General features: G+C 46.2%; 1 protein-coding gene across 1 annotated transcript in view; it reads left to right on the forward strand.

The window, feature by feature from the left end:
- camta1a (calmodulin binding transcription activator 1a) overlaps positions 1 to 20,511 on the forward strand; it is a 272,323-nt gene that overhangs the window by 204,536 nt on the left and 47,276 nt on the right. Inside the window, exon 5 of the mRNA XM_062392299.1 lies at positions 10,450 to 10,521. Within this exon, the coding sequence (XP_062248283.1) occupies positions 10,450 to 10,521 (72 nt within the window). The remainder of the gene's footprint in view (positions 1 to 10,449; positions 10,522 to 20,511) is intronic.

The following is a 20,511-nucleotide window of genomic DNA, read 5'->3' on the forward strand; positions in this document are numbered from 1 at the left end:
AATGCTCATTTACAGTATGATACAGACAGACTGATATTCAACCACGGTAATACTGTTGTTGGAACCGTGGCAGCAGCAAATAAACAATAAAGTTAGTTTTGCACCGCTGCAACATTTTTGCAGAGGCTGTGATGCCTCACCAGCTCAGTCTGGTTGTGTATCTAGCTGACAGCTCCAGAATTTACTTCTGTTTTCAGTGTATTGCTGTTGTCCCATATGCCCAATCTCAAGTGGATGTCACAGAGAAACAGCTCAATCCCCAGGATTATTATTATTTTAGATTCAGTTTGCTGATTTGTTTTTGAAATCACAGCTCTGCAGAGGGCCTATGATGTATGGGATCATATACAGTCTGGTTCATATATTGCTCCTGTATCCATTGTACATCCATGATCATTGTTATTGTTCTCAACCCTGCTAATCCTGCCACTGAGCTTCGCTGTCCAAATTGGGCGTGCTGGGTGCTCCTGGAGCTGAGGAGGTGCTGAGGAGAGTAGGGATAGATGTAAACAGAAGCTGATGAAGGTTGTTGTCGTGCTCTGTGGTGGAGGACTATCGTTGCCACTGTGTTGGGAATGGACGGGGCGGCTATCTGTCTTTAATTGGGCACCGTGGGTCGTAATGAAGAGATCTCAGAGTATGGAGAAATAGACTGAGGGAAGGAATGAGAGAGAGAGACGCAGAGCGATATGGAGGGCCAAACAGCAGAGTGAACCTAGCTCACTTTAATGCAATACGTATTGGCAGGTGTCGCTCTGCCTAATTTCACGCCTCTGTGAGCGAATGTGCACCCAGAGGATCACCACTTCCTAGTCTCCTCTCTCCCCCCTCCCTCCCTCCCTCCCTCTTTTCCCTCAGTCTCTCTGTTTGAATGTACATTCAGTCACAGTTCTATGTTGCTCCTTCCACATGGCTGCATGATGTGGCCTGTGCAGGGAGTGGACTGGAGCCTGGAAGGGCATGTCTGGAAGCACCATGACAGGCTAAATGTGCAGAATTGGCACTAAGTGGAGGCATGGTGACAGGTAAGGAAGCGCAAGGGGCCCACCTCTGCCCATCTGTCTCCTCCTGGCCATATGATGAGGGAAGATTTGAGGCCTGTTCTTTTGCTTCTGTCAGTAACATTAGTGGATGGAGATGGGAAGGGAGGGGGGTGCACAGCAGTGACGTACGTTTGGGTGTTTTTGTGTGTTTGTGTGTGTACGTAACACAGACTTTCACAGTTTGACATTGGGGCATCCTGCGGCGCCGAGATGGAAAACGAGTTCTGATCCTCGATGCCCTGCCCGGCCCTCGGTCACTCCTCGAACCTTCTCTCTCATCCTCACCCTCTTATCCGCCCTCACCCCTTTTCTCTCTTTCTCTCTCTCCCTCTCTCATTCTTTCTCATCCTTTAACCTCCTCTCTTCTCATCAGTGTTCCTCACCCCTCCACATCCTTTCTCGCCCCTCCTTCCTGTAGTCTGTGTTTGTGTTGGGAAGATTAAGCTGCTCTGACAAAGCTGTGTTTACAAATATGCAGGCAGAGAAACAGGCCAAGCGACGCTGAATAGGAATAGAATACAAATTGCTTTTTTATCTCTCTTAGGGCCAGGGCGAGAGAAAATGTGTTTGCGATTGTTGCTCCTCCGCCTGTGAAGGATAAAGCCTCAGTACTGGGTTTGGGCTCCCTGTTAGCATTCATTCTATCCTCTCCTCTCTCTGTCTCTCTCTCTGTCCTCCCACTCCTTTCTTCCCCCTCTGCTCCTTCTCCTCTTTGTCTGCTCCATACTCTCTGTCTCTTCCTCCCCGGCTGGAATTTTTTCTTCTTGCTGTTTCCTTAGTAATCATATCTCCTCTCCTCTCTTCTTTCCACCCCAACTCTCTCACGTCTCCCTGATGTGTGCTCCTCACTGCTGTATATGTGCACTGCCCCCTCTCCCACCACCGCCATCCCTCAATAATTTTCTCCATCCCTCTCCTCCTTCATGTTTCCAAACAAGCTGAATATCTCTCTCTGTCGCTCCCTCCCTTTCCCTCCATCCATCTATCCCTTTTTTTCTCTCCTCCGCTCAGTAGGACTTGTCATGATTTACAGGCTCTCTCGGCTCTTCCATGCTCACACCGGAGATATTGGAAATTTGGAGTGCCTATAGATCACGGCAGGAGGAGACAGCGTGAGCCTCCGCTAATCAGCCTTAACAGAACTGTGCAGCATTACAAATCTGAGCTCTCTCTTACAATTAGGCAGCATGTCTGCCTGGCATAACCCACGGCAGGGAGGCTGAGCCTGTGATGTCATCTTCAGCAGGTCTCAGTTGAGTGCGTGTGCGTGTATGTGTGTATGTGTGTGTGCGTTTTCAGGGGAAAATAGAGGGTTGGATGGTTTGCTCTCATTAATGCAGAGGACATGCTCCCCTTTCCCACACAGTGGCACTTTTATCCTTACCTCAGCTCACACAAGGGAAGGTTAATGGCCGGTCACACAGGCTCAAACAATGCCATCTTATTAAGCAGCAGCAGTCGCACCATGTGATACTTGTGTTTATTCATTATTTAACTTCCGATACAGCACATGCCTTGAGGGCTGGATAGACATTCACCTTTTTGAGGACAATGTCAGGTAGAAAAAAATCTGTTGTGTTTTCCTGCTTGCCAACAACATGTTGTCGTCAGATCTGCACCTCTCTCTCTCGGCGTGAATACACACATGATCCATGTGTCCAAACCCCTTTGGCCGTTCTCCAGCACATACATTTAGGTTTAAGTAGATGGAGAGACCAGGTACAGGGAAAGCTTCTGAGACTCAGCTCTTTCCCACCCACTCAAACCGACAGCTAAAACCTGACCCCTGACTTTGTGTCTTTAAACTGCGGCCCGATCCGACTGCTGAATCCCTTTCTCCATTTTTAATGGAATGAAGTGCCTGTCACAGTTGAAAGCTCCCGGCCCGTAATGCAAACAGATGCTCATTACTCGTTTTAGCTGCAAGACATTTTTTTACATGACTGTTTTAGACAAGCAATCTATGGGTCAGTTCAAAGGTTAGGTGATAAGGAAGCGGTGCCTTGAGATAATGACTGCTTTCCATTTGCCATTTTACCTCTTACACATACACTTAACATCCATTTGTAACCCGCCGTCCCTCACATTAGTATAATTTTCTGATCTCCTCCCGTGGATGTTCAACTGGAGAATTTTTTTGCTTTTATCAAGATACAGTGAGTTCAAACACAAATATGAAAGTCATCTTATTAGCATTTCAAGAAAAACAAAGATTTGATCTAATTGTATCTGTACATCTCCAAAGCAAGGCCACTTCCCAATGTGTGGAGCAAAAAAACTCAAGGACATGAGCAAGATAAGTAAAAATGAAAACCAGAGTGAAGGAAAGTGAGAGGAACTCTGTGCTACGTTTACTGCTTAGGCCTGTACTCACAGTGTGGGTACTTGAGAGGCGGACTGAAGTGCTGCAAGGTTTACTCAGCTTCCTTTTGGTGATAGCCATCAATATGTTGACTGCTGTTGTAGGCTGAGGTCAAGGCAAGGCCTCTCCTGGCTCTTTGTGAAGCATGAAAAACAGCCTGATATATTCAGTGGTCCAGGCTTTTCACCCCTGTCTTTGTGTTAGGGATTTCTACATTCTTGTTCAGCTTACTTTAAGTGAATAGGCTTTTATGTAATGTTAAATTCAGGACAGCTGAGCTACAGTTACAAATCCTGTCAAGGTTTTATTATTAAAGGCATTCACATGGATATTCAATCATTTTCTAATATATCGTTTTAACCAAATTCTTTTTGGAAGTTTGAATATATGATAAGATAGTTAACCTGACACATGCACGTGGAATACAATGCAGTATATGTAATGTGTTATATTAACAAAATATCCAGCTTGCCCTGATTTAAATGTGTTGATTTAATGTTAAATAAAAAATGATTTTTGTTACATAAGACCAACAGCTCCAGGCTGCATCTGCGGTGGCGTTGAGGTATCTTGTTCTGTCGTCCTGTATTTCAATTATGAGACTTTCAGAGAAAACAATTGAGAACAGAGGAATAGACTTTGCCGCTCAGACATGAAGGTGGGCTCTCTTGATATGAAGGGGACTTCCCCCCTGTTATCTAGACACTTGTGGTGATTATGTGGAATGGAGCAGGAATATGGGACGTCTGATGAAGGGCTTCTGGTTGAATGGTTGAATGGAGATGACCCAGTATCTAGAGGTGGGGCGGTGCAGAGGTGACTCACGCATTGATCACGGTACTGTGACAGAAGGGCATCAGAACATTTTTAAATTTGTCCGCTCACAGGGATTGGTGCAAGGCGAGCGTTTTAGGTCGTGATTGGATGAAAAGAGAAACTGCGAAGTCTGAACTGTGGCTTGGCTTCGTATTTAATGCCACACGCGAGGGAAGACGTTTGCATCCTGGTGTACTGTCTCGGTTTCAGAATTGTTCCAACCCTATTTCACGGAATAACTCTGCTTACTATTTACACTTTGTATCATAATGATTGTTGCTCGGATGAGGATGGTGCTTAATTTCTCTTGCTGTCCAACTATGACCTCATCCTGCTGTGAATTTATATGCAGCTTGTGTCCCAACGTGCCAGTGTGCTAATGGTTATAATGTTCCTATTTATGTGTGTGTGGGTTTTTCTTGCACAAATACACTCACAAACTCGTAAAAGTCTATTCTCCTCTCTAAAATCTCTATTTCCGTAGGTGTATGTACATTATCGTTATTTGCAGTGTGACTTGGCATAAACGAATATGCGTGTGTGTGTGTGTGTGTGTTTGGTTTGGGTGTCAGTGTGTGTGTGCTGGTGTATGGTGGCATGCCGTAGGCCCCATGCCACCCTTCCATCCCATTAGCTGAGCCCAGCCCCTGCCTGTGTCTGCTTTAACCTTGGCCAGGGGGCTGGAGGAGAGGGAGAGTAATTCTAACCTTAAAAACCTGCTGATTAAAGCTAGTTTGGTGGAATTCGATTCCACTTAATGCCTTTGGCCGTGAGCCCAGCTGGCTAACATTAGCATCAACAGACAGCGTGTCTTCAGTCAGGCAGACAGACGTGCATGCGCATGTGCATGAGCTTCCTCTGGCAGATACAAAAGTGCGGCTGTAAACCCCACATCCCCTCGTCTATCTTTCTGTCTCGCCGCTCCTCTCCTCTGCCCTCTGTCTCTAATCCCACTCTCATTTCTCTCTCTGTCTGATGTCCATCTCCTATACCCGACTTCCTCCCCTCCTTCTCCTCCCTAAAGCGAGCCCAGAGAGAGTCGGGGCTTTCAGTGTGGCATGTGGAGAGGGGCGTCTCTCTAACTGCCTCAGCCCTGTTGTTGTTTTCTTCTTGAACTTGATATATAGCTGTGTTTACGCATCCAGCGTGGCTAATTAATTCCCCTCTTCAGGGCCTGTTTATCATCTGTTTGTGTTTATTTTACAATGAGAATGCTATTTTTAGGGTCATTTGTTTCCATAAGATGTGAACTTTCTTTCCAGAGCATCATTGGTTTTGCTCTGTTGATGAATTTAGGTTTGTTTTTCTCTTTGTTTTGTTCTCTTCTCTTAGCCCGGGTGCAGCCTGCCAATTCATTTTGTAGGCCGCTCAGTTTTGAGTGATTTAGAGGCTACAGCTGGTCCAGCGGAGAGGACAAGACAGAGAGGGAGATAAATCTAAGCCTCTTTTGATTTATTATGTATAATGTCTCATCAACTGTTGCTTAAGTCTTCAGATGCACTGAAGAATTATACTGCAACAACTATACAAGTAGTGGCTTATTAAACAGGTTATAAAGAAGGAGAAGAATCTTAATAGAGAAAGCAGTGGCTGGCCGGATCATTGTCCCAGTAACAGGAGCTGTGCGTTTCTCTCTGAATCCAAAATGCAAAAGAGATACTGTATATTATAGATATTCTGGGCATGGTGCCACCCTACGATACACACTACAGATAATTTGATTCCAGCTGAATGATTGGGAGGGAGCAGAGCGGAGCAGCTGACTGTAAAGACAGCAGGTGAAATGCAGAGCATTATGGTATCAGTTGAAAATGAGCCCATCCTCCAAACTGGAAGTGGCACTTTTCAGCTGTAAGTCATCTAATCACGTCTATATAGAGCCAGCAATCGGTGGTTGATCAATAGTCATCATGGATGCTGTCAATGACCAGGGTAGCTTGAATCTTGCATGGTCCATGAATCTCTATTGAGTATGGATTTCTGCATTCTCCCCACGGACGGGGTTTGATAGTACCGCCTGATTGGCTGCTTGGTGTGCTCTATTTATGCTGCTGTGCCCCGGGCTGAATCACCTGCCCCAGGCATCCATGTGAATAGACATTTGCAAACATACACACAGACAGAAGTACACACACACACACAAAATGTTACATTCTCTCTAATGAAGCAGTGACTTTACCAGGATATCCGTGTCAACAACTGTATAACAGTGTGAAGTCGCTTTATACAAGATCCAGTTGAAGATCATTCACATCCAGTGTGATGATACATTAAATGTTAACTAAGAAAGCATCAGAGGTCTGACAAGTCATTCATGAGTCAAAAATCCTTGAAAAAGTTAGCTTCAAATGATAGATGCAAACTAAGAGGTGGGCAGAGGCGGTGTTATTCTAGAAAATCAGTCAGACAGGGTTTTTAACAAAATGCCAAACATGTTGTTCGTGCATTTGCATCTGAGTGAGCCGGTGTGTTTGTGTGTCTGTGTGTGTGTGTGCTCTTCCCAGTGTGACTGACAATCCAACAGACAGACAAATGTGTGGGAGCCTCTGACAGTAAGACGTTTGCATCACTGCAGGAAAACAGCAAATTGCCAACATAAATAAGGTGCCACGCTCTGATTAGGTCTGTCTTCACACATCATTATGGTCTAATGGGAGAGTTTCCCCTCCCTCCCGGTCCCACTATAACCGTGTGCCCGCTCGCCAGTGTTGCCTTCACAGACTTGGTGTTTTACTAACCCATCCCTTGCTGTGCCTGACACCTGTCGGCCATGATGGATGATTGTAAGTGAGGTGTGGCCAGGGCAGCAGGCCGGCCAGGGGCAGCGGTGGCCTCCAGAGGCAGGGCAGCTTTTATTGAGGCTGAACTGTTTATCACTGAGATGTGTGGCCTGCTTGCCCCCGACTGAACTGCGATCCTGCTCCACTCAGAACCACTTTGACACCCCAAGGGGGGGGGCATGCAATAATACCCTTTCATTGGGCCAAGCCAAAGTTTTGTCGCCTCGGCCGCCTGCTTGAGTGACAACACCAAATGATTTTGCTGCATCAGTGTCTGACTTTGGAGGACACACGTCGCTGTGACTCTTTATTCCTGCTGTCCGCGGTGACAGCACATGAATACATTATGGACACGCTGCTTGTGAATACTCCTATTAACTATTGTGTATCATTCTTCTATTGTGTCTCAATTGAACCCCCCCCTGACGTGACAATACACCAATAGTGCATTAGCATGTGTTGATGTGTGTGTGTGTGTGTGTGAGTTGACACGCACACCTGCGCTTTGCTGTGTTTGTGTCCGTGTGCTCTTCACAATTACACATCGGGAGAACTGCACTTTTCTAAGAGGATATGTGTATAATTATGGTTTAATTGCTTTCCCTGTGATGCGCTGTCATCTGTCACAGCCCAAAGACAGCAAATAATGGTTCTGCTGCTGTCACATTGTCACCCAGACGCTCAGCATGCAGGAGCAGACGAAACACCAGTAACTGATATGCGTCTTGAATTACTGATAAGCACCCAAGTATGATGAGCTTTGTGTATGTGGGCATGCTTAAGCTCCTGTCCTGCCTTTTTCTATCATGATCTATTCTGACTATGTGTGCGCATACAGATGTGTCTAAGAGAGCAACAGCATGTGTATGTGCTCGTGTCAGTACTTCCATGTTAATGGATGGGTGTAGTTTTGCGCTCATTGTCTAATTCTGCATGTGTGCGTATGGGCGTGTGTTAGTGGGGGCGCTAGGTGGAGCTGAGGTGATGCACAAGCTTACATGTGTGTGTGCGATCGTGTTTGATGACTAATGTATATTGGCACTGACAGGTGCAACAGTTGTGTTATGCTTTAAGCGGCTTGTTTGTCTGGCACGCCGCTTTGTGTGGTTGAGAAATGGAGTAAACAGAGGGAGAGGAAAGCAGCCTGGGGCCTAATTTATTCACTCCCCAGTCGCCCTAGTCACCGAGGCCTGTTGCACCGGCCCACCTGTCAATTCCGAGAAGCATGCCATAGCCTCATCCAAGTGCACACAGCCCACTCTCAATAGGCCAAGTGCTTTAGGCTAGCGCAGCATTAACCATGACATATCAATAAACTCCCTGTAATCAGAATTAACAAGACAGCAAACATTTTTTTAGAGCGCAAGCAGCATTTTTACGCCGCCCATTTTCTTTGATCGCTGAAAAAGGAATGCAGACTCTTAAGTTTAAAGTCAAATCTTAAATTGACAGAATGCCGGCAACTCTGTTTGTAAGCACCTTTCACACGAGCAGTGCAACACACGACCGTAGTGAAATGCAGAATCAGTTCAATGCCTGAAATGTAAAAATATTGCATCATGACTGACTCATCCCTGAAAAGAGTACAAAGTAACGTTAACAATATAAATACTCCCAAAACTGCACAGGAGAAATGTGTGAGCTGGCAGCAGCTGTAGTTGACTGTAGTAATGTGATGTTCAATGCACTGTGGGAGTGGGAGGAAGTGTCTGGCCGCTGCAAGCGTAGAGTAATGGATAACAGAGCTATGGGGGTGGGCGGAGGCATACATCCTATTTCAGACAGCTGTAATGGATGAGAGTACAGCAAAGAAAAGAAATAAGAAGAGGAGGAAGTCAGCGTGCCTTCACTATCTCAAACTCACACATGCAGAGTTGGGTCGTTCTGAAATCAGTTCACAATAGATGTGACTGGAACAATGGAACACCTGGGGAAACAGGCGAGGATGATGTGACTTTTGTTGTTTGTGAATTGGTCATAGGACGTCTTTGTGCTTCTGTGTGTGTGTGTGTATGTGTGTGTGTGTGTGTGTGTGTGTGTGCGTGTGCGTGTGTGTGTGTGTGTGTGTGTGTGTGTGTGTGTGTGTGTGTGTGCGTGTGCGCCACAATCACGTGTTTGTGCATCTGTGTGATGTGTTTGTTTTCAGCTGTGTAATGTGTCTCTCACCATGTGCCCAGTCGTGTAGCTGTGCACTGGCACTCTGGTATAATTAATCAGACAGTTTGATGTTGCTAAATGGGTGTTTGTACAGACAGAGTCCTTCTGCAGGCCCTTCTCTTTTTAACTAGGTTTGAGTAAAAACCAGGCGAGCACATGACACACACACACATATGAGGCGTCTGTTTATCACATAGTCCTCCAAGCAATGAAAACCAATGTCCCCATGCCAGGCCACCCTCCCTCTCTCCTTCCACACCGCCCACTCACTCACATCCAAAGTGCCCCAAAACCCCAGCGCTACTTATTTTAATCACACGACTGCTGGATAAAGATTTATGTACGAACATGCACAAACTGTATGGATGTGGTTTCTCCTCATTTGCAAACAAACAGTCACATGAAATGGACTTGACGCTCAACTCTCCCGACCTGCTTGTTTGATTCATTCCTGCAGGAGCAGAGCTTCCTGACTTAAGAGCCCTTTTCCCCCCAATTTTCCTTGGCTGGTGGGGGTGGAGGGCGGGTGGGGTAGATTGCTGTAGACTCTCTCTGCTGCTGTAAACAAGAGGAAGCAGGCGAGCCATCCCTCTGGGTCACCTGGGAGCCTGGGCCAGGAGTTTTCCACGGAAAGATTGAGAAGGAGAGACGGCGGGAGGAGGATAAGTGCTGCCTTGCTCCAAATCCTCGCTGCACCGTTCTTCCATGCATCCCCCCCTCCCCCCCCCCCCTCTGCTGCTGGCTGGTGAAAAATGTCTCCTGGCCCGTTTGCCAGATACCGAGAGGCGTTATCAGCCCTGCCTAGCTCTCTCCACGGTAACGAGCCCCCAGGCGCGGTATTATCTGTTTACGATAAGGATATTAATAACACTGTGCTCTAGTTATGTGCTGGGGTGCCCTGTGTGTGTGGGGGGGGGGGGGGGGGGGGGGGGGGGGGGGGGGGGGGGGGGGTTGAGTAAGGAGCACCTGAATCATTCTGTCAGGGGGTCTCTCCAGACGGGACAGTATAGAAGAGGAGGAGAGGGAAGGAAGGAGTCATGGTGATTGTGGGACAGTGTGGAGGTGGTGCACTGGTTTACCTCGTCCACTCTCTCACTTCAGGTCTTTGTTTCTAGAACAATAGCTGGACCATCTGCTGGCAGGTTCATGTGGGAGTTGTCATCAGGAGGGAAGGGGTCAGGGGTTCAAAGGTCACAGCTGTCATGGTCAGCAGAGAGGTCGGCCTCTTGTGTGTACTTAACTGTAGCTTAATGTTCTTCTCTTTCTGTCCTTCTTTCTCTCTCCCTTCCAGTGTCTGTATGGCTGCTATGTCCACTCCTCCATCATCCCCACCTTCCACCGCAGGTGCTACTGGCTGCTCCAGGTAAGATCCGCTCTTTTTCCTCCTCTACAGTTTCACCGCACTTTAGTTTTGCTCTCAAACTCTCCCGGCCTATCCAGAAGAACTTGAATGAGTTGCGCGATATCAGTTTCCATTTAACCGAAGCATTTTGCTCTGACAGCCAGCAGGCAGACATCAACCTATCCCCCCGCCACCTCTCCCTCTTTCTTCTCTTTTCTCTCTCCCTGGCCTCCATTTCCCTTATCTACCCCGGTCATTCACTTTTCTGATGGCGTTGCCCATACACGCCGTCCAGCTAGAGGACGGTATCTCAGCCCGCTAAAAGCTTTGCCATCTCGCCTGTCTAACAGCTGCAGTGATGGGCAGTAAAAGCATGATGGAAGAGGTTCCCTGTACAGTATAGTGTGCTTACAGTGGCTCGTCAAGTCCGCAGGCTGAGAGTGGTTGTAAATAGTCGTCCTGTGATCACCTCCCCAATACATCTCATCATTCTCGTTTAGCATGGCAGCCATTATTGCTGGAAGGTGCCTGATACGTACAACCATTCTCACTCACACAATATTAAGGGAGCATAAAGCACACACACAAAGAGCAAGGGTGTGCTGTTTATTTATTTACATCTATCTGTCTGTCTGTCTAACTGCCGTTCTATTTACTGTTCTGTCTGTCTGTTGACATATATCTTCCTGTCTTCTTGTTGTTCTGTTGTTTTATCTATTATCATATCTGTCATTCTATTGTGTCTATCTATCATTCTATGTATCTATCTATCTATGTGTCTGTCTGTCGTTCTAACTATCGTTATATTTATTGTTCTGTCTGTCAGTCTGTCGATATATATCTACCTATCTTCCTGTTGTTCTGTTGTTTAATATATTATTATATCTATGATTATTTTCTGTCTGTCTGTCTGAATATCTATCATCTGTCGTTCTATCAATCGTTCTATCTATTATTCTTTGTATCTATATATCTATCTGTGTGTCAGTCAGTCTGTCCAGTTGTCCATCTGTCTGTAGTTCTGTATCTTTAATTAACTAACATCTTTGGGATAAATACACTTTCATTGTTTCCTTTCTCTATGTGTTTTGAAGACGAGAGTTGTTGATTCACAGAATCTCTGCTGTACTGAATAGGAGCCGAAGACAAATCCATTTATACTCTGTTAGTAAGAGAGGAGAGCAGGCTGCTAGCAAAACGACAACAGAGAAAACCTGGCTCCAACAATGCTTAAATACTAATCAAAATAATTAGTGTGTTCCCACAGCAAACAAAAGCTTTCAGACAACAACTGTTTACTTCTCTCTGTTGGCACTGTGTGTCACACTCAGCAATAACAACAAGAGCCGACAAAAAAGGCATTTCTCTTCCTGTCTCTTCTGGGCTCATTCAGCTAAACCACTGAGGTTGCTTTCACCTTTATATAGTTTCCAAATGATTAGAGGAAAAGTGTCTTTTATAACCGCTCCGTTATGAAAGCAAGAAAAACAATGAAATAGTTGTACATAGAATATATCAGAGTGATTCTGGAATTAACATACTGACACAGTGGTATCTGTACTTGTTCAGATTGTTAAGGCTGAGTATTATCCCAGTATAAATCCCAGGGTCATCTCATGTTGATTTTCTGAATTTACTTTGGAGGCACTTTAAAGGAAAGAGTAGCTTTTAGTACGTCACTCACATCCCCATGTGTACACTGACATAGTTAGTGGCAGCTGTAATCATTCCTTATGTCTATGTTGGCCAGGGAAATATCCCATCCGCATGAACAGGATGGTTAGTTATATCAATTCTCCATGTGAATATACAGAATGGGTAATAAAGGGAGGCCTAGTCGGTAGAGAGATGGTCATCAAATACGAGGGTCTCGGGTTCGAGTCCCACTCCTTCCCATCCTCTTGGGAGAGGCGGTGGTCTAGTGGCAGAAACATGGACTATGGACAGAGAAGGTCTCTGGTTCGTCTCTGGTTGACTCCACGGAGAGACAACAAAAAGACGAACCTGGATTGATCTGTCCAAAAATCCGAGAGTCTCCCTACCCTGTCTAGTGCCCCTGAGCAAGGCACCTTACTCCCCCAACATCTGCTCCCCGAGCGCCGTACATGGTCGCTCACTGCTCTGTGTCTCCTGCACCAGATGGGTCAAAAGCAGAGATTAAATTTCCCTACCTGCATGAGTGTGCCTTTGCATGTCTGTGCATGTGTTTGGGATGAATAAATGCATCTTAATCTTAAGATTTGGGGGCTGGTTTCTGTTTCTAGTTTGACCGATCATATATGAGCAGGCTTTGTTTTCCTGCATGTAGTCAGTCAGTGTGGACATGAGAAGAGGGGCAACAGATTGATAGCCCAAATGTTGTCTGGACCTAAAACACCTACAATAAGTATCACTGGCTCGAATATCACTGTCCAGATTGGAAGCCTCAAATATTGGCCTTTCCCCCCAGTGGCTGATTTGTCATCATCAAGACAAAATCCATTCAAATGTCTTCCAAACTTGTCTTGAACTAATATGACACTGTGACTCTTGTTATCAATGTAAGTTACAGTTTTTTTAGTATAAACTTCCACTAAGTATTGACAGTGTTTCATTGCAAAGCAGTAGCAACAGAAACCTACGCTCGTGATTTAACTTGAAACCTATAAGCATGTATTTCAGCACAGAGCAAAGGGCTGTGGATTTCATCTGTCATTTACATGGAATGGCAGTTGGAAGGGACGTGTAGGGACTTATTTAAAGTATGTTCCTCCACATACGGACACATAGCTCTTCTTTCTAATACCGACTTAGAAGATGTGAGCTTATTCTCAAAGTCAAATTCAGGCCAAAAGAGCACGACTGGTGAATGACGCACAGCCATGGTTCCAGGGAGCGACACACACACACAAAGACACATGCATACTTTCAGAAGCATGTGTACACTCTGCACTGAACAGAGAGTGAATAACACAGTGAGCTGGGGTCACACTGAGTCACTCTTTTTAAGACTGGAGCACAGCCTTCCTTTTCACCCTGTCTCTGTCAGCTTTAGGATTCGCACACATAAGCACTCATCAAACTTTGAGGAGTTCACTGACTCAACTTTACTTTCCTGCTGCCGCAGAGAACAACTGGTTAGTGAATCCTTGGCCCTCACCTCTCCTTCTCCCACACTGCTCAGCAGATCCTCCCTAAACAAAACCTTCTTTGGCACTCAGGATTTGTGAGACCCCAGATTTTACAGCTCTTTCCAGGCAGTTTATTACAGACCATCTGCACTGACAGAGAACCACAATCAGGATGACACCAGAGGTAAAAGATTACTCCTCTCGAGTCCATTGAGACCATCTTCACATGCAGAGAGACCTTCAGTACCTCAGTCTCTTCAAGATAGTTTCAGTCATACAACTGTTACAACAGCCTCTCTCACATTCTCTCTCTCTCTCTCTTTTCCCACCTTTGCACAGTCTCTGAACTCTCTGTCCCTGACTCCCAGTGTACCATTTGCTGTGTCCATATGAGATTTGCAGGCAGTAGTCTATCAACAGCAGAGCGGCAAGGAGACTGGAGCTCCCAGAGCGGCAACAGGGAAAGGTCACCAGTGAGTGAAAAATGTAAATATTCAGCCATCCAGCGGCCACAGTCACGGAGAGACAGGGATGAAAATAACTCCTATTACACATCAGCGACAGGGAGGGAACACAGAGGACAGAGAGAGTAGAGGGGGGAGACAGACTGAGAATGGAGAAAGAGTAAGATGGACACAACTTTAAAAAAGTTAGGTTGAAAAAAAAATCCACTCTGAAGGGAGCGCTGGAAAGAAAGATAGATTTCAAGATTTGAAGCAAAAAAAAGGATAAACATACAGCAGAGTAGGGAAAAGGGGACAGTGTGTCTATGTGTGTGTATTTTGTGATATTGGTGTGTGTGTGTCTGTGTGTGATGCTGCTAGAAAGCAAGAGGTAAGGCAGGCAGATTGAGTGGTGATGCCGAAAGGTGTTTTAGGGAGGTGGGTTGGGGGTTAGTCTGTGGGTGTGGGCCTCTTTATCCAGTCTTTATCCACTACTTATTGAGTCAAAGCCTTGGTAATGAGACAGGGGACGGGACTGAAGACCTGCGAGGGGGGTCTTCTCTCACTCTATTCATTTTCTTTTTGTTCTTTTCACCTCTCACTCTCAATCTGCTCACCCCCCCCCCACACACACACACTACCTCCACCTCTCTATGGCATTAGAGCACTTTATAATGTCTGGTCCATCCCCGCAAATGGCTGAGACTGAAGAAAAGCACCACCGCAGTTATCTGGGGTTGCAAACAATGAATCCAAATTGCTGCTGAGACAGAGAGCCGCCCAGAGCAGACTGTGTGGTTTGTCACTCAAAAGAAGTTTTGGTTCTGGTAAGAAAAAAGTGGGGCTCTGGCATATTTTATATACTAAAAAAAAACTACAGTCCCCAAGCCTTCATAAACATCTTAACGTTATGGATCCCCTCTTTAAATGTTGTCAGCTGTGCAGTGTGCATAACCAGATACATAACGGCATACCTGTGGGATTTTTAGGACCAGGCAGACTGTCCTCAAGCCGTTATGAGACACACAAACACTCACAGTCAGACAGACACGCACTCATTGATACAAAAGATTTGCCTGTCGTCGTGGCACTGATTGATTCTATCTCTTCATGTCCCCTCCTCTAGTTTAGTGCTAATCGAATGTAATTCCCCGCTTTCGCCTCTCCATCAAATCAGACGGTGGAGTTTGAGCCGGCCGTCAGGGGCAAAGAGGTGGGGATAATTATGATATTAATACAGAGGGGGTCTGAGGGGAAACTTCATTTGTCCCGCCGCCTGCCACGTACACAGAGAGGGGTCAATAGCTTCTCCCGCTTTTCCTACTTTAAAGAGGGAGAGAGAGGGATGAGATAATGAAATGACTCGTAAGGCAGGAGGGAATGCTGACGACCTTGTTTCTTCACAGCTATCACTTTCTCCCTCTTACCTTCCTCGGCTTGGGCCACTTTGCTCTATCCTCTTGTCTCACACGAATACATTATTAATATCACCATTCACTGCGGTTACATTTTTTTTTTATAACATTAGTCCTTCAGAGTATAATGACTTTGGAACCACTTGAATTGGTGGTACGTAGGGAAATGACTTGTAACTGTTGTCCCGGTGTTCATTCCGGCACTATTAGACAGTATTTCACCCATTTTAATTTGTGGAATAACTCAAAGGTTACCTAATTGGACAGGCTGAGTGATAACTCTGTGATTAAAGACGACTCCGGGCAGTGTCGGCTCTGCGGCGCTGTCCATGGTGCTGAAACTTCCTCTGCCCTAACCTTTCTAACTGTTTGGCACATCAGAGCCATTTTTTTTGGGGGGGTGCTGGTAATTTATCCTCAAAAAAAACACCCAGTGCCTTTGACCTGCCGCGCTATTCACCTCTCATATCCAGCTCACCAATCTCCAAAGATCAATACACCTGGCCGGGGCTGTCAGCAGCTCATGTGCAGGCTCTAATACACATGTACTCATCATGTCTCACTCCCCAGGATCCGCTCCTCTGCTCTTTCTCTCCAGCTAATTGAATGGGAAAAGTTGAGTAGCTCCTTCGCTGTGATGATCCGTCACAGGTCGGTGTGCAGGCAGGATACAGCAGCTACAGACCCAGAGAGAACATGCCTGCAGGCTAAAGACAGGCAGATGGATTCTTTATATCTACCAGAATCCTCTATTCATTCGGATCAGTTTAGTTGCCTCTGTGCTGAGCAGTGGGAGACAGGTGCCGGATTCCGAGTGGCTCAGGTGATGTGTGATGATGGAGCAGAGCTGTCAGGTCTAGATTCACATCAGATACGTCCAGACTATGCAAGGCTACATAATGAATATTTCACTGAGATAAATCATGGATGAGCCTGGGCAGCGTTCTGTTGATTTCACTGAGAGGGTAGAGAGGCAGGAAAACCTGGCGAGGTTTTGACTGGCTGTCTACAACCTCAGGGCAAACGGAGGCAGTAGAAATATAATTGCCTTTAGCTATGCAGGCTGTTGTTTGTATCAAATGGAAATGCACCTCTACAGAGTAGAAGATCAGATTTGTAGCATATGAATTTGACTCTGCAGCCTGACATTACTGTTCCACTCAAATCCTCAACGCTGGACTGGCAGCAGAATGCTTGGCAGTATATGCAATGCGCGTGTGTGTATACACGTCTCTTAGCGTATGCACATGGTTGTCTCTGTGTGATATGTGTGTGTGTATATGTGTATCAGACGGTGCCATTCTGTTTCTGTGCTATGGTGGGAGACCATGGTGCTCTCGGCAGCATGCTGCTGCTGGCAGGCCCCCACTCTCTGCCATGAGGAGAACAGCTGCTTCACGAGCATGTCAGAGTGTGAGCCATGTCCCTGTGGCTCCCCTCATCTCCTTCACTTCTCCTCCTCCATGTGTGCAGTCGAAACAGACACAGTGCATCTAACATTAACCATGTCTGTCTTCTCTACTCATAAACATTCAAATATGTCTCCCTCCCCGCTCTCACCTTTCTTTAGACCCCCGCTGCCCTCCAGTCCTACTGCAAGAGTAAATATGGAGTTGGATCGGAGTTGGTCTCTGCCCAAAACAGTCACAGTTAGGCTTCTGACCTCTAAACAAATTGAAGGTTATGCTGGTGCTTAATTAATGGCCCCTGCCGGAGCAGCCCCCCCTCCATACAATAAAAAGAGAGAGAAGTTGAGCAAAACCCCCAAGACACAAATAGCCTCCCTCCTTCTGGCAGACTGATCTGTTCCTCAGTGCCTGCGACCTTTTCTCGAGGCCCGTCGCCTAGCCCACCAGCACGGCCAATTATCACAAATCCCCCGCCGCATTTGTCTTGCCATTTTCACTCTGCGGCCAAAGAGCTGTGCGTGGCCATAGACTGCAGCCTCCTAACCAGTCTGAGCCCAGATGGAGAAACTGAGGCCCACAACAGGTACGTGGTGCTTAAATAATTCAGTTATCCTGAAAGGTTAAGGCTCTGCCAGTGCGACAAATTGACATTCATCTCACTCCAGAGTCATGCACCCCACTTTCAGAAGGAGCAGCCATCGACATGTTTACATTTTGTGACTTCCAAGATTGTTATTGACATCGATATTTTACATGTTATTCCCCCTGTTCCCGCTGTCTTTACTCTGGCCAGCTCAAAAGAGCACGGAGAGCCGGCTCACCCACCAGGGCAGGAAACAAATGTTAAAGTTCCTTGCTGATAATGAGTGTTGAGATTCAAATGGCACTAACATTTGTCAAAGAGTATGGCGACAAACCAAAATCCTGATTTGATATAGCCCTCAGTGTTGCGCTTGATGGATTTTCCTCTGAGCAGTGTATTTCTGCCTCTCCAAAATTAGATAATAAGGGTTTGTGCGCAAAGTTTCACCAGCCAGGTTTATTTATGTTTACTTGCCTGTGTGTTTGTGTGTGTGTGTGTGTGTGTGTCTTAGAAAGCAGAAGACAAGAATGGCCCCATGGCTGATACTATGCCAATCTGTGTGTCCCCGCTCATGTCATGCCACGGGCCTGCCTGTGTCACTATGCAGGCTCAGGCGCGATGGCAGCAGAGCACATGCATCTCCCAGCATCCCAGAAAACACTGGTCACAGCTAATGACCAGAACTGTCCGATTTGTCCTGCCCTGATTACTCCTCTGAGCCCCAATTAGCCGTGGATGAGGCCTGACATCCCGACACGATCACTTGAACGTGTCATAGAGGGAAAGATGAGACAGGCAAGGGAAGGATAGAGGTAAGGAGGAAGACAGGGGAAGCGTGTGTTCAAGACAGAGGAGGAGAGCAAAGGGGAGTGGGTATCTGAAAGCCCTCGTAATATAAGGCCAGAGTCATTCACCTCGCATCCATTCAGATATTGATCTCAATTCCCCTTTAACCAGCTCCCACTCATCAACATACAAACCAACAGCTATGATTGCAATTTCTATAATTGGCAATTTTCATTGTGAGAATCTGTCTGTGTGCGGGGGTTAGCTGCATCTGGTCTGAGACAGGCTGATTTCTCTGTGGGTTAGAGATGAAGAGGCAGAGGACGGTTTGTGGCAGAGGCGTAAGATAAAGAGAAAGAATTGGTTGAATCAGTTAAGTAAGTTGGAGTGAACGGAGCAGCTCTGGGAGACTCAGAGGTATTTTATTATGGATAAAAACAATGCCATTTGTTTCCCTAATTGTCAATAACAATCTCTGTTATGAACATAGTTTTCATCTGTTTTCTTCCCTCATGTCCTCCTTTTCTTTTCCTTTCTCCTCTTGCCGTCTGTTTTGGTGTAACCCCCGCCCCTCATCCCACCATCCTGTCTTTATTTCTCTCCGCTACTGTGTCTCCCCAGGATTGCTGAGCTTTCTCCCCTCTGCAAGTTTTGAAAGAAAATCTTTCTCTTTTTTTATTTTGGCTTGCTCTCATTCTCTCTCAGTAGGGGGCAGTGGAAAAGTAACTACAAGGGCACATAAAGCCTTCAGAGTCAAACCAGTCTTCTTTTAGTCTTTTTTGATCTGGATAGATGTCATATTGAACACACACACACATACACAGACATGCATGCACACACACACACACACACACACACACACCCCTCTGTGGGATGGCTCTGCTCCCATCTCTGTCTGCTCCCCCATCTCAAAACTCACCCACGCAAACCTGACATGACACGGAGATTGAGTGGAGGAGGGCGGAGGAGGAGGAGGAGGAGAGGGAAAGCAAAAAGTGGATGGGTAGGAGTGTAGGAATGGCAGGACTGGAGGAAACAAGAGGTGGGTGGGGAGGAGGTGCTTTGAGAACGGGGGATTAGAGGTAGACGATTAGAGGTAGGAGATGATATCATTTGGTAGAGATGAGCGGGAGCAAACGAGCAGCGCAAATCACCCGACATTAACGAGCTGCCTCGTAAATTACTGCAGCCGAGTGAAAATGCTTGAAGCTGGAAGGGGCTATGTAGTGCAAGGGAGGCATAACGCTCTTCTTGATATTGTTTACTGCCCACCTCCAATATATATAGGTTTTCTCCCTTTGCCCCGGAGCCCAATATTGGCCTCCTATGGCCGCATGTGAAGATATTCATTGTAAATAGGTGGAGGCGTTATTCAGCTTGATGATTCTCCCCTATGTGGCATCCGATCTCTCATACATTCCGACAATGAGACTCTTTTCCTCTCACAGCCCAATAAGAGAGAGTGCTATAGGAAAAAGTGAGTTCTCAGTGGCCCTCTCTGATAACTCAGATTTGACAGCCTGTTCCTCATCTTTCTGCAATGTTTACGTTGTTTACCTCCTAATAAGAAAACTGCAGCAAAGCCAGAATTGGGACTCATTAAATTAAAATGTTGATTTTCAAAGAAATGTGATTTTGCTCAAATTCATGAAACCGTTTAGAGAAACTCCGCTGGGACTTCAGCAAATCAGACGAAATGAGCCGGTGTATTATCCTGCATGTTCCAGACACTCGAGGTGGAAACATGTCTCTCTGTTCAAGTGAGGCTTTTAGGGGGGTGAGGAGGTGGAAGGAGGCAATATACATATCTATTTTAGCCAGGAGCCCAGAAGCAAGAGAATGACTTTCATTGGCGGGATTCTAAATATTACATGACTTCCTGATGGCAGTGTGCTGTCTGGCCTGGTATTAACCTGTCCGGATAAATCAGCCTTTTAGCCTCTCTGTTCCTCCAGCCAAGGGAACATTTCCTCCAGTCTTACTTCATGTTCCCCTCCCGTTTCCCTTTTTTCTCTCTTCCGTGACCCCCTCCGATTTCACATGTTTCCGATGCACCATTTCTGCCTTTGGTCCGCTTTCTATGATGCAACCCACTTTGTGTGTGCACAGTGTGTATATGTGGATTTACTCTGTGGTGCTCTGCCAAGGCCCCCAACGTCATATGCAGCCTGGCAGGTGACAAATAGTTTTTTAATTGCTTGCACCAGGAAAATCATTAGTCTCTTCCTTTGCCTTGGTGGGACCAGGCAGGACGTGTGCGTAATA

The sequence above is a fragment of the Platichthys flesus genome, chromosome 7, assembly GCF_949316205.1.
Source record: "Platichthys flesus chromosome 7, fPlaFle2.1, whole genome shotgun sequence".
NCBI classification, from domain to species: Eukaryota; Metazoa; Chordata; class Actinopteri; order Pleuronectiformes; family Pleuronectidae; genus Platichthys; species Platichthys flesus.